Source organism: Temnothorax longispinosus, chromosome 12 (genome assembly GCF_030848805.1).
Source record: "Temnothorax longispinosus isolate EJ_2023e chromosome 12, Tlon_JGU_v1, whole genome shotgun sequence".
NCBI lineage: Eukaryota > Metazoa > Arthropoda > Insecta > Hymenoptera > Formicidae > Temnothorax > Temnothorax longispinosus.
In genome coordinates this window covers 5245521-5262448 of record NC_092369.1, presented here as the reverse complement: position 1 = coordinate 5262448, position 16928 = coordinate 5245521, and the positions used below count along the sequence as shown (strand labels likewise).

Genomic DNA, 16928 nt, shown 5'->3' with positions numbered 1-16928 from the left:
AATTTTGATTTTGCCGCAGGCGACTTGCGGCAGCCTTCTGATTGGTCAATGCACTCTACCGCACGGCGTTTCCGCGTCTATGGAGTCTTAGCATAAAGGTGCCAATTCATGGGACGCTGAAAAACAGCGTTGAGCGACGTCACGTGACATCACTATGATGCCAGCGTCAAGAAAGAGAAGTTGGATTTTTCCAACTTCAAGCGTCAAAGCCAAAGCAGCGCGAAGACGCCGAAATTTTGACGCTGTTTTCCTTTTCATGAATTTCAATTGACGCCGGCGTCAATTGTGGTCATGCGACCTTCTTGCCGCTGAAAATGAGCGTCGAGCGTCAGCATGAAAAGGCACCTTTAAGGTGCTTTTTCATGGGCGTCAGTTGACGCTCGAAATCAAGTTCGGGTAAGTTAGATTAGTATAATGACGCCGATATTCTGACGCGCAATGAAAAAGGTTTTCATGCGTCAATTTTTGGAACTCGCGTCGAGATGCCAGTTGACGCTAGAGGTTGGGAAATCTGAACTTCTCAGCGTCGACGCAGAAACAACATGACGTCACAAAATCGTCTTGACGCGCGACAACTGACGCCCATGAAATCGCACCTTAAGAGAACCTGATTGGTCTATTTCCTTATGCATATGTGTATGGACCAATCAATTTTCTTATGCTTACGCATTATGCGTTGTGCAGAAGTGTGTGCTCCCCGCTAGCGCGCTTGTGGCGGGATGGCTGACCGCCACAATTACTATATTGATTTCATAATACTAAATATTCTAACTTTCTAGGTACAAGGATGACAGGATAATAATAAGTATTTTTGTAACTATAGTTTCGGGACTGAAATCGTTTAATCATGTCTTTGTACATAAAACAATTAAAATTTAACATAAATTTATTGGAAATTACCGCAATATATTAGCATTTGATGTATAGGCTAGCGCTACAGTACACATGCTTGATACTTTCTAAATTTCTTTCCGATACAGATTTATATGAGTATGATTGATGTTGCAAAAATTGTGCTTTTGTTTCTGTGAGCCCGTTGCACAGAAATTTATATAGAAAAATAAGCATTAAGAATGAATGTCTCGAACAACAGAACAAATAGTATAAATTCTGTGAAATTGTATTGATGAGTTATGTCGAGAGTTTTATTAATTAAAGCACTTCATGCTTATACTTTTATGCAAATTTCTGTGCCTTAAAGATGAATAATTGAAGATTTCCTTCCTTATTATTTCTCAACGTTACTTGCTTTTTATTACTTTATAGACATATTTGTACAGTCCCATTACTTAAAAGGGCTCTGTTTAGATAATTAATATCCTATTTTATTAAAATGATTAAGTATAATTATCTTTTTATCCTTTCTCTCTCTCTCTCTCTCTCTCTCTCTCTCTCTCTCTCTCTCTGTGTGTGTGTGTGTGTGTGTGTGTGTACGCGCGCGCACGAGTGTATATGTACGTGCGCGCACGAGTGTATATGTACGTATCTTTATAATATACCACAATTGTATTATTTATATAATACAGTTTCTATATTATGTTTACATTACAACTTATAAATCTATAGAATATAGTTATATATTTACAAGGATATCAAACAATATAAAGTATAATATTTAAAACATTTAATAATTCATATAAAAAAAAGAAAAAACGAAATTTGAACAAAACCCCTGTTATAGAGGGATGCATTACCTAACAGGCAATTTGTATATTTGCATAAAAGATTGCAAAATTGCTGGTGAATTTAATATGGATGTATTTCTTTGCTTTTATACATAAAAATGCTTTATATCATATTAATTTAATTAATTTATTTCAAGGCCTACGTTACAAGTGTATTTCAATCAGAGGACATAAATATGTAATTATTCGATCTTTGTAATTCAAGAACAATATGTATATATATATTTTTGTAATTTGTTTGATCGCGATGACAGATTTGATCAAATTCAAGAATTTTGGAGAGACACAACATATTCTTTTTTTCATCTATTTAAAAATTTTGAAATCATTTCTCCATGATCTATTAATATGATTGGGCTACTTGTATTAAATTATATTAGCCATATCCATATTAGCCGTATCCATATAGGCAATACATTCTTCGAAAGTAATAACAGAAGAGATATAATTAATAAAAAACAAATGGAAACAATTTTATGTAATGTAATATTAATATGTGTTTAAAAAAATATCAGATTTGCATTTGCTGTCAATGTCATTCTGATGTCACGTTCTTTTGTGTACTATATGAAATTTTATATATGAAAACTGTACTGTATTATTTATTGGTTGTTGTAATATCAATATAAAAATAAATTATGTAATTAAATCGCGTTTTACTTATATGGGCCTAATCTAAATGCATAGTAATTAACTTCTATAACTGCGATGGACTAATAGTATTATAGTATATTTATTTGTGAAAACAGTATTATACGATTATGGATGCTTCACGTATGTTTATCAGTCGATTGTATTCCATGTTGTATGAACAGAAACGGAATAATAAATTTTCTTGCGAAAGGAGAACACAAGAGATCAGAATACATTACAAAATAAATTAAATTTCTTCTACTCACAGAAATAAAATGATACTTACGATGCAACATCCAAGAGATGAGAATGACTAAAAACTTTTATTCGGGAAATTACATGTAATGAATTATAATCATATTGCAAAAATAATTTATATATATATATATATGTGTGTGTGTGTGTGTGTGTGTGTGTGTGTGTGTGTGTGTGTGTGTGTGTGTGTGTGTGTGTGTGTGTGTGTGTGTGTGTGTGTGTGTGTGTGTGTGTGTGTGTGTGTGTAATATACATGATATGTATCATATATATTTATATGTATTATATTATATATATATATATATATAATTTAAAAAAAATAAAAATATGGAATTATATATAATTGAATCAAAATTATATCTAATTCCATATTTTTATTTTTTCATTCTTGCAATATAAGTATAATACATATGTAGTTCAAATACGATATCTATAATTACAAGCAATTAAAAATATATGCCTAATCAAGAAATATAATAGATATAATTTTTATTCTTAAATCTTACATCTTAAAATAAAACATGATAATTAACGACCATGGCATGTAATAATTTGCTATATAAGTCCTCTTTTTATCTAGTCATTGTTTTCACAGTATGAACGAAACACACATTGAACGTAGTACACTTATTTATACATTTTACACTGCTTTCATCTGCTTGTACTGTGTTATTTATTACTAGATATATCAAAATAACAAGTATAAAGTTGAGGAAACATAGTTGAGATAATTCAATTAAGAAAACTAGTCTTTGTTCGGGGTGAACTTTAAAAACTGCAAATACTATCTATATTTAAAAAGAAAGAAAAAAAAAGAAACAAATATGCCTGTACAATTGGCACACTTTGCCTAACAGTAAGGAATATCAGAGAATATAAAAAAGTTGGCTGTTATTTAACTTCTCATATAAGTGTAAATAAATACACTTATTTAAATTACTCAAGTCGTAATACACTCCTTACAAACAAAGACCTTTGGCCAGAGTAATAAGTTTTTGGATAAGGCTTTTCAATATATATTCTAAGTTCTTTTTCTAAAAAGAAACAATTTTATCTTTATTTCATCATTATCTTTCTTTCTCCTTTCTCTTGTCTTCTTGTTCTCTCGTTGACACGCATATACATACAGAACATATCTGTATGCTATTACCATTAATATAACTATCCGTCAAACTTTTCTAATGCTGTGTATCTCTGTTGCTGCATGAATAGTCTTGAAAAAGTTGTCATCCACCAGCTTATGTATATATACATCCATTTAAATATTTTACTTTACAGATTAACAACGGGCCATTAAGCTGTGAGGCCATTGAGTAGTTGCTGTAGTTCATTTCTTATAGAACACTTATTTAACTGTAGAATAGTTTTGTTGAGGATTTTGATTTGAAGACACCCACGTGTTGAATACATCTCTGAAATACATAATAAAGCAGGTATAAATACAAGATAAATAGAAGTCATAAAACATATAAGAATAATCTCTGTGAATTAGAAATATATCACAATTGTGATATAAATGAGTATACAATCAAACGTACAGCAAAGACATGTAATAAGATGCAACAAACTTTAATTGTCCACTTCATATACTTCTTTATATAAAATGTATGAATTAATTTAAGATAGAGAAAAATTAAATATAATGTTCTTGGCCAACCTGCAATGGCTGACCACACACTCGTTGCTGCAATATTCATCTTCCCATTCGTTATTGGATATAGCAGGATTGGGACATCCCTGATGTATACAAGGTGGTGGCCCTTGTCCTGTCATAGTCACTTGTGAAGGATTTACTGGCGACGAAGAACTAGATAAAGTTTCAGACTTTATCGATAAATCTTCAGATTTTAAAAATTCTGCTCTAGGTGGACTTGTATGTATTATTTGTTGCTGTTGTTGTTGCTGCACTTGTACCTGCTGTACTTGCTGTTGTTGAGGTACCTATAAACAATGTTATAAAATATTGTACACTGTAGAGTATAAAAACGTACTACACACAAAAACATATTTGTCACAGCTTACGTTAAGATTACATTATTGTAATATTTAGAGAGTACTGACGCCAAAGCTTGTGCGTTACTTACGTCCACGACTACGACTGTCATATATGCTTTGGCCCTTACTCTAACATTAACTATAAGTAAAAGTATTGTGATCGACCCAACTGGCAAATTTTATTGTTCACAAAACGCTACGTTTCGACCGCAGATTCTTTGATTGTGGTCTTGAATCTGCGGTTGATTGTCGAAACGTAGCGTTTTATGAACAATAAAATTTGCCAGTTGGGTCGATCACAATACTTTTGCTTATTGTTAATTATTCACTGGCGACTCAAGTTCTTCGTTTTTGATAATAACAATAAATTATGTACCAAAACTTTTTACCCAACAGCCAGAGTATGTTGAAAACAAACTCTGCAAAGTATCTGTTATAAATTTTGTCAGCAGAAAGACTAGATTTGATACAAAATTTAGTATATACAATATTGTTAGTAGAATGTTGACAGATATATAACAAAGTTTATCAATAAAAGATGACAGATCGATGACAGAAATCAAATGGACTTTGATATTTTTGCTACGCGGTTTGACGCAAATTGGTAGCGGAAATAGAATAGAATCTGTGTTCGACATTCTGCTCGATTTCTGCCGCTAATCTGTTATCAAGTTATCGACAAAACACAAGCTTAATGTGAATACAATACAAATTTTTTAGCAATTCCTGATCAAATTTGTCAATCTATCTGCATATTACAGAGAGTTATTACATATTCATTTATTAATAAATATGTAAGAAGGAGATGCGCAAATTTGATTGTTAGTAATACGCATCATGGTTAATATATAAAATGTTTTTCCATGTATACTTATGTATTATAACAATGAAGTTCTTCAGTGAAAGCTAGCATAGAGTGCAGCACCATATCAAAATTGGTAGTATTCCGCGCGAGTTTCAAACACCAATTGTTAACATATGGGAAAAATCAGTATTGTAATAAAAATATTATGATTGTATGTCAATCGATAATGTTTGTTCGCATTCATTAACTGAAATAACTCTGTTACAATTTAGTTCGCCGGGTAAAGAGCACATTAGACATAATAATAACCTATATTGACGATCTATTTTACCGATCTTGTAAATCCTTCTTTTTCCCCGTTACTTTTGCTCCCCGAGAACGGAGCTCTTTCTTTAATTTTTCCACAGACCACTTTGCATATTTTTCGCCACTCATTATTATCACAATTCTTTTTGATTTTTTCGCTGCTTTGAAATTTGCGCCGTTGGCTACCAGGCACAGTAGCTCTCCTTTGCGGGAGCAAAAGTTAGTGAGGAACCTCATTAGAAATTGACAGAAAATATTCTGATAACTTAAAAAGGCGTAATAATCAATAAAAATAATTTTATTACATTTTTCTTCTTTCTTCTATCCTCTATTTTTATGTATGCACGCTAATTTATTATTTATATTATTAAATATACTAAATATATTATATAATATAAATTTAAAAAATGCATTATTGATATTAATATATTTTTATTTTAAATCATTAAATTAAAAAAATTAATAAAATACAATCAAAATATTTTTTTAAATTTATATAATAAATAAATAAAACAAAGTCACAATTAAACATATAATTCTATAAAATTAGCCTTAATTATAAATATATTTTTTATTTTCTAAAATTCAAATATAGATATTTATTAAATAAATTTTTTGGTGCATACATAGGATATGCCTTTTATATATTTGGTATATCTTTGAAATTTTTTCATGATACGTATCCTTTGTTTTTTAAGTTCTCAATTAATTCTTCTGTCAGTCAAAGAAATCAATATCTTTCAAAATATAGTAATTTATATTATAGTTTTTACGTAACTTCCTGCAGTGTAAATTAAAGAAAAAGCGTGATATTATATTAACAATACAGAAAAGATTATGCATATTAGAATTACTTTGATCAAATGTATAAAGAATATGTGATTAAGGACGTTCACCGGCAAAATCGTTTTCTTAGAAATTTTCTTAAACTTTCAGTATATGTTTAATTAAACGCGTTTTATACGTAGGCGTTTTATTCAATGCCCCTTGCGGTACTAAAATTTGAGATATTCAGCTTCAAAGTTCCGATTTTTAACACGGGATCCCTATTTTGAGCTCTCTCGACACGGACATTTTAATAAATAATAAGTACAGTTTTCTTAGAATTTTTTTGAAAAAATAGTATAAGATGCCTCATATTATTAGTAACGTATGACAATAAAGTTCGATATAGCAAGCGGTATTTATTTTTGAGAAATAGTCGTCTAAAGAACACTATCGGACATAATTTTCGTCTGCTCGGAGGCAGGGAGAGGGAGAGATCACTGCGAGACTTGGCAACGTTGCTACCGCTGCGACATATAGGTTAAGTAGAGAACGTCAAGATCTTATGGGCAACGTTATTTAAATCAAGTTATTTAATCCTTTTTCTTTATGATTCATTATTATTTACTTTTAGAATGCTCAATAGACAAGAGAAATGGAAACGGAACAAAAATTTGCCAGATCGAGTAAAACTGCGCGGCTAGACGAGTTTCAGACTTTTGCGCACGGAAGTAGTTGTCAACCATATCATTACTCCGTGCGTCTGAGTTGAGCACAACTGCCACCGGAGAACGTCCTTAAGTTCACACAGAAATAAGCATATTTATATCGTCTGCTGTACGATGTTATGTAAAGGCTTAAAAAGATAGAAAAAACGGAAAATAAAAAATTACTAACAGAATAAAAAATAAAGATAAATAAAATTTCTTTATCTACAATTAAAGATAATTAAAAATAAAAGATTAATTAAAAAATGAAAAAGTAGGTACGGCAAAACAACCGAAGTATTTCGAACTTGAATATATTGAATAATACGAATAATAAACCAGAATGGAGATAATATATTAACCTGCATATATTGCTGTTGTGAAATCTGCTGTTGCATATGCTGCTGTTGCTGTTGTGTTATGTGCGGTGGTGCCATTACATTGCCCATTAAACCCTATAAAAAATAAGCATATATGTATCAATCGTTGAAATTGTTCATATTTTTCATGACTTTCATTAATCGAATATGAATTGCTAGAATTATAAAAACAAAATCTCTCAATGTCTTCATATATTAGTTCTTATTATACATAGGCAGAAAAACAAAGACAAAAACATGAAAAAATTTAAAGAATTTTATACAAACAACGTTTTTACAAGTTTTACTTATTGTATGTTATATGATAAACGTAACAACAGTCTTATTTTATTTATAGAAAGACGAGTGATTAACGAGTGATTCAGTGATTAATGAGTAATACGTTAATCACTGAATTTATGTATTAATTCTTGTCTAGGTACCAACAATTATGTCATAAGGACACAAGTATAGAATTAAATTACAATTTCGAAAAAAATTATCTTTATCATGTTTGACTTTTTTTCAAAAATTTTATTGTATATTTGCTAAATCATACTTGTTGTTGAGGATTTCCTTGCATAGCTAAATGATGGGGTGACTTTTTATTAACAGCCATTTGTTGCTGCTGCTGTTGCTGTTGTTGCTGATGTTGCTGTTGAGGCGACGAAGGTTGATGCTGAGGGCTATAGACTTGATATGTAACATTTCCTGGCGCAGTATTGTTGGCATAGCCTGCGTATCCGCTGTATTGCATTTGTTGTTGTGGCTGTTGTGTTTGTTGTTTTTGTTCATTTTCACTCGCACCTTTGCTTACTAAAGATGCTCTATATGCCGCGAGAGCCTTCAAATATTCCTTCTTAGCTGCCTCGGTTTTCTTTTTGTAATACTATGTGAAAATTTATACTTTAACTCAACAACGATGGTATTAAAATTAAAAGAAATAATTAGCTAAAGACGCTTGATATTAAAATTTAGAGTAAAAAGGAAAAGTGGGCTATGAGAGTCAAATACAGTTATTTGTGTGTAAGTTGACGCTATGTAATATTCAATTAACCCTCCGTAGTCACACCGAGTCAATTTGACCCGAGCCTCAACTTTGCTCGTAAATATCTTGCGCGTAACTTAAAAATTGGCGGGCATGACGCCCTCTAGCTGTAGTTAAAAAAAAAAAAAAAATCGCGAATTTTTTTTATATGTTAAAAATTCCTGAAAAATCCCTTCTTTTTTTATAGCAATCAATTTAGCAATATCGCAAGTGCATTCGAGAATTTTTTCAACACGATCGGTGGATAAATGGTCAAATGGCGAACGGTCAAAGTTCGTCTCGGGTCAAAATGACCCAGAGTGACTTCCTTGTTTAAAAAAATAGGTGTGACTACGGAGGGTTAATAATTTAATATAAACTATAAATCGTACGTTTCGGTTTTACTTTGAGTCATCTTCAGCGACGCAGTGATAGATAAATTCACTCGTTATCGAGATCTCAACATCTCGAGTACTCGCAACCCGTCGCGTCGCGTTTAAAAGAGTCACGGTCGGTCTCGCTCCGCGTATACTTGGCACGAGACACTACCGTGTCTCTTGATAATCTCAAGTTTTCCGAAAAGTATAGGGGAGACCGGGGCGAATTCGGCCCTGGGGCGGAGTCGTTTTTGAAATTATCTCGAAATTTGTATGTTCTGTGAACTCGCCATTAATACTGTAAGCGTGTAAGCGCGACTTATGGTGCCCACGTGACCAACCGAGTTTAGTGAGGTTACGCGTCATGTTGTGATTCTTATCGAAGCAAACGTGTTTTCGCAGGTCGAAAGTTTGTAATATCTTAAGTATTATTGTCTCTCCGAATCTCAAAGTAAGTGATTCTAAAGAGTAATGCATGCTGAACACGAATCCAGTGCAGTTTTTTTATTTTCATTGATTTCTATTATTTTATAAGCGACCAAACCTAAAACTTGTGTTCGGGGCGAAGTCGTTTCCAAGCCAAAACGAAGTCAAGAAAGCTAAATAATATATGCTGTGTATGCTCGGAGATAATAGAAAACAGAGCCAATGAAAAACAGTGCATTTCGTGCAGGCGTAAGGCACACAACGAGTGCGGGCGCTCGTCAGACTCTGTTTTTACATGCTTTAACTGTTAGCGAAAAAGAAAATTGATTTTCTTGAAATTATTTTCCGCTTTCCATTTTCTACTAAAAAACAATGAATAAAGTGTATTCTATTATTTGTTATGATCAAAATTATGTATCTTTATTTAAAATCCAGTCCGAGAATGAAGACACGACTGCGCCTCGGGAATTTTGACTTTTCAATTTTTGCACCTTTATCGTTTTTACTCTATACCGGTTGAACAAAGCGACGTAGACCAAAAATGCCTATATAAATTTTGTAGCCAAGGGTTCACTCTTTACAATGGTATACTATATTTCACTAAAATGATTTATTTTGTTGTTAAAAATCAGCACCGAAGAAAAGGGCCGACTTCGCCCCGGTCTCCCCTAGTTTGGGGAGTATTTAAAAGTTAAAGGTACAAAAAAAAATGTAAACTTAAAGAGGAAAAGCTAGAAAAATTTAATAAAAATTGAGACTAACCGGCAAAAAAATATGAAATTTATTCACCAAATCAAGTTCAGAGAACATGAGATTGACAAACTGTTTCCGTTGTCTTTTTCACAGCTTCAGTTACTCACTTTATATTTTTCGGAGAGCTTGAGATTATTTAATTTATCTATCACCGCGTCGCTAAAGATGGCTCAAAGTATATCCAAAACGATTTATAGTTTGTATTAAATTATTAATTGAATATTACATAGCATCAACTTACATACAAATAACCGCGTTTGGCCTTTATTAGACAACTTTCTTTTTCTCTTTTTAATATTAGTATTATATAATAATTATATAAAATTATATAATAAAATCTATAATTATATTAAGCAGCATTTGTGTCACAATTATACTTGAAACGATACTCGTTATAGATAATCATCGAACAAATAATAGAAATACATAAGATTATTAAGATTTTAAATACTTACATTTTTATGTTCAATGTCTAATGCATCCCACATTGACGCAACGATTTTAGATACTTCGCCGAAGCTGGCATTTGGATGTTTTCCCTTAATTACTGCCTGAGTGTCTCTGAAGAAAAGGGCGTATGCTGACACAGGTCTGAAAATCAGTAACCAGCATTACATCATAAATTTTAGATAAACGATAACGTTTAAAGAGATTAAAATTTTTAGTAATATATTATTAGTGTTTACATTAGTATTGCAATTATTATAATTCAAGAAAATATCCTAAATATAAAAAAAAATGACAACTAGTTTGTATCGTAATCACCTAAATTCGACAGCACCTCAAAAAAAAATATGACAGATTTTTAAGTTATCGTTTCTGTAATGCACTTAATTACTTTCCCTTTTTTAAAAATAAACCTTAGTAACTTCATTATTTTGATGGAAATATCGATATGTTTCATTTCTCTAATTAAATAGATATTAGCATAGTGCTTTCCCTCTCTCCATTCCGTTTTTATCTGTTTTCCTTTTTCTATTCTGTTGTATTTTGCTACGACGAGTCACTTCTATAGAGGTAGATAATAGATCATAATCTATTATTACAGTAGGGCGATAGGTAGGCGACAAAGAGGCAAGTTAGGAAAATAGTCACAAATACACTCAGTCCCAAAAAAGTGGTACACTAAAAATGTTTGTGAGAAAAATTTACCATAAATAATTATAACTTGGTAAATAGTGAAGATAAAAATATTTTTTAAAATGTAAAATAAAGCGCCAAATGTCCGCTTTAAGAATATTTAAATGGCAATAATGCTCGGCCATTTTAATCAAAATAGCGGATGAAAAAGTGAGAGAATGCAAAATTGATAATCAAAGGTCCTAGTTTGCGACGGTGCGTGCACGACGTGAATCGGGTATCGCAGCCCAGTGGGACAAGATGCATATGAAAATATAGAGTGTTATCTTCAAAATGCTTCTTTACCGAGCTTGATGCGATAATTATTCGCTGAGTTATGGAAATAAAAAAAAAAAACAGTTTTTTAATTAAATTTGGAATAACTCAGCAATGGGACAATTATCGCATCGAGCTTAGTAAAGAAACATTTTCAAGATAACACTCTATACTTTCATGTGCATTTTGTCCCATTGGGCTGCGATACCTGATTCACGCCGTGCATCGTCGCAAACTCGGATCTTTATTTATCAACTTTGCATGCTCTCCCTGCTTTGTCATTCGCCATTTTGAAAATATTGTCGCGCACAATTTCAATTTAAATTTCGACAAATAGGGTTTCAAAGGTTTCACATTATTTTTGAAAATTTATGCTAGGATATTTTAGGTGCCGAGATATTCAATTTTGAATTTGCAACAAGGTCGATTCAGCAAGGCCTAAAAAACTAGGAGGACCTGCAATTCGTTTGGTTCTTTCATAATTTCAATAGCTGCATTCATTATTCTCTATACAATAATTTGCATAACCTGCACCATATTCTCTATTCGATGATTTACATCATTTTTAAGGCCAGGAAAGTAAAGACAAAATTCGATTCAAGCTCTTCATTTTTCGCAATCAATATTACGAAATAAAGATGATTGCGTTTTAAGATGTCACTGTCATTAGCTCAAATTATGATTGTCAATGGAAGTTTTTAATTGATCCTCTATGAGATTACAATTCTCATTCACCTCCACACTTAACCCTATTAAACTTTTTGGACCAACGGCTTAACGTCTCTTCTGAAAGACGGAGCTCAGTTTTCTCCGCATGAAAGTCAATTTCTCGCGCGAGGGGCGCAGTTTTTGGAATATTAAAATTCCATGTTTATGTGCTCAAGTGGACTCGAATGTGGTTCCTCAGATTACGAATCTGGCGCTCTATCACTAGACCACACTGCCGCCCCAAATTATGGTTGTAATTCTTCCCAAAATAAACCGCATGAAGTTTTACTAGTCAGAATTACATCTCATTGTGTGCGCGCGCACGTGTATGTGTGTGTGTGTGTGTATATGTGTGTGTACCACAAGAATAAGGATCCTGTGGTTCGTCAGCTCCATAGTGTTTCAAGAATCCAAACTCTCCTTGTAGTGTGTGTGTATACCATAAGGACCCCGTGGTTCATCAGCTCCACAGAATTTCAAAACTCTAAACTCTTCTTGTGGTGTGTGTATGTGTATGTGTTTGTATATCACAAGGATAAGGACTCCGTAATTCGTCGGCTCTCGACAGTATTTCAAGACTTCAAACGTCCAAACCCTCCTTGTTGTGTGTGTGCGCGCGTACGCGCACATACACGCGCGCGCGCGCACACACACACACACACACACACACACACACACACACACACACACACACACACAACACACCACAAGGAGTGTTTGAAGTCTTGAAATACTGTGGAGCTGACAAACCACGGGGTCCTTATCCTTGTAGTACACTCACATACGCACGCACGCACACACACACACAAGGTGTAAAACTGACCGTATGACCTCCACGTAGTACACCGTGTGGTACCTTGGGTAATGCTAGCTAACATCGGCATCTTAACTTTCAAACTTCATATTTCGGGAATTTTTCATCAAAAAAGGGCAAATAGGTAGTGTTTTAAAATTGTCTCGACAAGGGCTACAAGAATATGGAGCATTCCATGTCAAATCGACCAAGGTTTGACTCTCGACCTCTCGGATTTGGTCGGCGATTTTTTATGTTATTGTTCCACCTTGTAAGATGCACTCTGAATTTTTTTTAGATTTTTTTTTAAACAATTGATTTAGTTATAATTTTTTAAACCAACATATCGATGGCCATAATTTAAAAACATGAAAAAATTCTCAAAAATCCTGTGTCAGATATTAAAATTTTTAAGCCTAGGCCCGAAGTAGGCCGGCGTTTGCTTCTAATTTTTTCGAGTTATTTCGAAAAAAATATTTAAAAAAATTAGAAGCAGACGTCAGTCCACTGTAGGCTGTTGCTTGAATATTTTTGTATATAACACAGGATTTTTGAGAATTTGTTCAGATTTTTCCGACGCGATTTTTTTTATTTTGGAAAATTGCTTCAAACAAATTGGAAAAAATTCTCAAAAATCTTGTAACGCCAGACAAGCGTCGTAATCGTAAGAGTTCAAGCTGAATCAATTCATACGATGAGCTTACGATAGCTATTACGACGAGCGTTACGATCGCTTACGGTGAACATTACGATAGATATTGTTGTAGCTTTACAGGAACTCTAGCTCAGCGATATCAGAATCAAGTACATTCGTGAGGCGTGTGATGGAGGCTGAATTCGGTGCTGATTGTGCAGAGACAGAAAAAATTTGGAGCAATCCGAAGCGAGGTACTGTTTTGGCTGAGAGACGTTGCGCGAATTTTTGCGATAGCAAATCCAAAAAGCGTGCATTTAAGGTGATCCTAAAGCCGTGATCCTAGCCGGTTTTTTTCTTAGCACTAATCTTTTAATTGGCTTTATAGAAATGCAAAATTCTTGTCTAGAATTAAAGTACGCATCAAAATCTAGGTCATGGTGGTCGAATTTATATGTGGTGGTCGTCACGTATAACAAAAAATATTAATTTTTTTTCGTTTTCGATATAAATTCGACCACCATGACCTAGATTTTGATGCGTACTTTAATTCTAGACAAGAATTTTGCATTTCTATAAAGCCAATTAAAAGATTAGTGCTAAGAAAAAAACCGGCTAGAATCACGGCTTTAGGATCACCTTAACCAGAGAGAAACCTGAGAGAGGCCATCCCGGCGTTTTCCGTCAATTTTTGTGTGCCCGATTTTCCGACGCGCCGCCTGAGAAAGTGCGCCTCAACTACGTCGTTTCGCTCGGTAACCGCACATGGTTTGCGTCCGTGCTAATGGTTCGTGTCCGAACTAGCAAGTTAGTGGGGATATGCTGCGGCCGCGACGTCTATTAAGCTGACACAGCCAATTCAGCACAATCGAATAAAATTTATACAGAAATTTAGTGCTCTTTTGTTGCTAATTTGTTGCTCAATTCCCAATTTTGTTGCTCCAGCCGTTTCGGAGAAAATAGTGGCTGTGCTAACTTATGTTTAAAGTTAGCACAGCCATTCAAAAAATTGTGTTAAATAAAAAAATAGGACATATTCTTTTAGTGCTTTTTTGTTGCTAATTTGTTGCTCTATTCCCGATTTTGTAATTTCATTTTTAAATCCTGGAAACTACCCCCAAAGCTATTTCTCCTTAAAAACATACTCTAAAATTGCAAATTAGTCAGATATTAATTAATTATGTTCAAGATTAGTTAATTACGTTTTACTGATTTTATTGCCAATCATTTGCATTAATTCCGATTTTGTTGCTCCAACCTTAATGCTTAAAAACCACCCTTAGCTTATCCTACACCAGCACAACGCCTTAAAATTGTAAATTAAACAGATTTCCGAATTGATTATGCATCCCTGATTTTGTTGCTCGCTATTTTTAACAAATCCGATTTTGTTGCTCCACCCTTAATGCTTAAAAACCATCCTTAGCTTATCCTACACCAGCACAACGCCTTAAAATTGTAAATTAAACAGATTTCCGAATTGATGATGCATCCCTGATTTTGTTGCTCGCTATTTTTAACAAATCCGATTTTGTTGCTCCACCCTTAATGCTTAAAAACCACCCTTAGCTTATCCTACACCAGCACAACGCCTTAAAGTCATAAATTGAGCAGATTTCCGAATTGATTATGTATCCCTGATTTTGTTGCTTGCTATTTTTAACAAATTCGATTTTGTTGCTCCACCCTTAATGCTTAAAAACCACCTTTAGCTTATCCTACACCAGCACAACGCCTTAAAGTCATAAATTGAGCAGATTTCCGAATTGATTATGTATCCCTGATTTTGTTGCTTGCTATTTTTAACAAATTCGATTTTGTTGCTCCACCCTTAATGCTTAAAAACCACCCTTAGCTTATCCTACACCAGCACAATACCTTAAAATTGTAAATCTGTTCAATTTATGACTTTAAGGCGTTGTGCTGGTGTAGGATAAGCTAAGGGTGGTTTTTAAGCATTAAGGGTGGAGCAACAAAATCGGATTTGTTAAAAATAGCGAGCAACAAAATCAGGGATGCATAATCAATTCGGAAATCTGTTTAATTTACAATTTTAAGGCGTTGTGCTGGTGTAGGATAAGCTAAGGGTGGTTTTTAAGCATTAAGGGTGGAGCAACAAAATCGGATTTGTTAAAAATAGCGAGCAACAAAATCAGGGATGCATAATCAATTCGGAAATCTGTTTAATTTACAATTTTAAGGCGTTGTGCTGGTGTAGGATAAGCTAAGGGTGGTTTTTAAGCATTAAGGTTGGAGCAACAAAATCGGAATTAATGCAAATGATTGGCAATAAAATCAGTAAAACGTAATTAACTAATCTTGAACATAATTAATTAATATCTGACTAATTTGCAATTTTAGAGTATGTTTTTAAGGAGAAATAGCTTTGGGGGTAGTTTCCAGGATTTAAAAATGAAATTACAAAATCGGGAATAGAGCAACAAATTAGCAACAAAAAAGCACTAAAAGAATATGTCCTATTTTTTTATTTAACACAATTTTTTGAATGGCTGTGCTAACTTTAAACATAAGTTAGCACAGCCACTATTTTCTCCGAAACGGCTGGAGCAACAAAATTGGGAATTGAGCAACAAATTAGCAACAAAAGAGCACTAAATTTCTGTATAAATTTTAATCGATTGTGCTGAATTGGCTGTGTCAGCTTAATAGACGTCGCGGCCGCAGCATATCCCCACTAACTTGCTAGTTCGGACACGAACCATTAGCACGGACGCAAACCATGTGCGGTTACCGAGCGAAACGACGTAGTTGAGGCGCACTTTCTCAGGCGGCGCGTCGGAAAATCGGGCACACAAAAATTGACGGAAAACGCCGGGATGGCCTCTCTCAGGTTTCTCTCTGCCTTAACGATTATAATTAGGAATGTTCAGTGAAAACTCGGGGCAGATGGCGCCATGGCGTCCTGTCCTGTCATGGCGGCGTCACCAACACTAACTCAATATACTGTATGTGTTGGTGTATGCGTGAGCCTATCTGTGATACTTCGCGGCTAGTGCGATTCATCAAAAAGAGGTGCATTATTATGTAGAAAGAAAAAAGAGTTAGTGGACAGGTTAGTAATTGTATATGGGCAGATTACAAAATGTGGTCAAAATGTGTGCTTTATCACTTTAACAGTAAATTGTATTTAGATTAATTTTTAGATTAATATATTTTTATAACTTTTTAGATTAATATATTATGATAAAAATAATAATTTTGGTTATGAGCCAATCCTGGAAACATTTTTACATTCAAGCACACTACACTTCATTTTCCACTCAAAATATGCAAAGACAGAGGAA

At 33.6% G+C, this 16928-nt stretch overlaps 1 protein-coding gene across 5 annotated transcripts in view; it reads right to left on the bottom strand.

Moving 5' to 3' along the window:
- Positions 1-818: 818 nt before the first annotated feature.
- Positions 819-16928, bottom strand: part of LOC139822657 (TOX high mobility group box family member 4-B) — a 209346-nt gene continuing 193236 nt past the window's right edge. For all 5 annotated transcript variants that reach the window (XM_071794573.1, XM_071794571.1, XM_071794574.1 and 2 more), the window contains 5 exons: positions 10549-10684; positions 8070-8399; positions 7514-7606; positions 4231-4514; positions 819-3985 (listed from right to left, as the gene is read on the bottom strand). In XM_071794573.1, coding sequence (XP_071650674.1) covers positions 3919-3985; positions 4231-4514; positions 7514-7606; positions 8070-8399; positions 10549-10684 — 910 coding nt within the window. In that variant the 3' untranslated portion in view covers positions 819-3918. The remainder of the gene's footprint in view (positions 3986-4230; positions 4515-7513; positions 7607-8069; positions 8400-10548; positions 10685-16928) is intronic.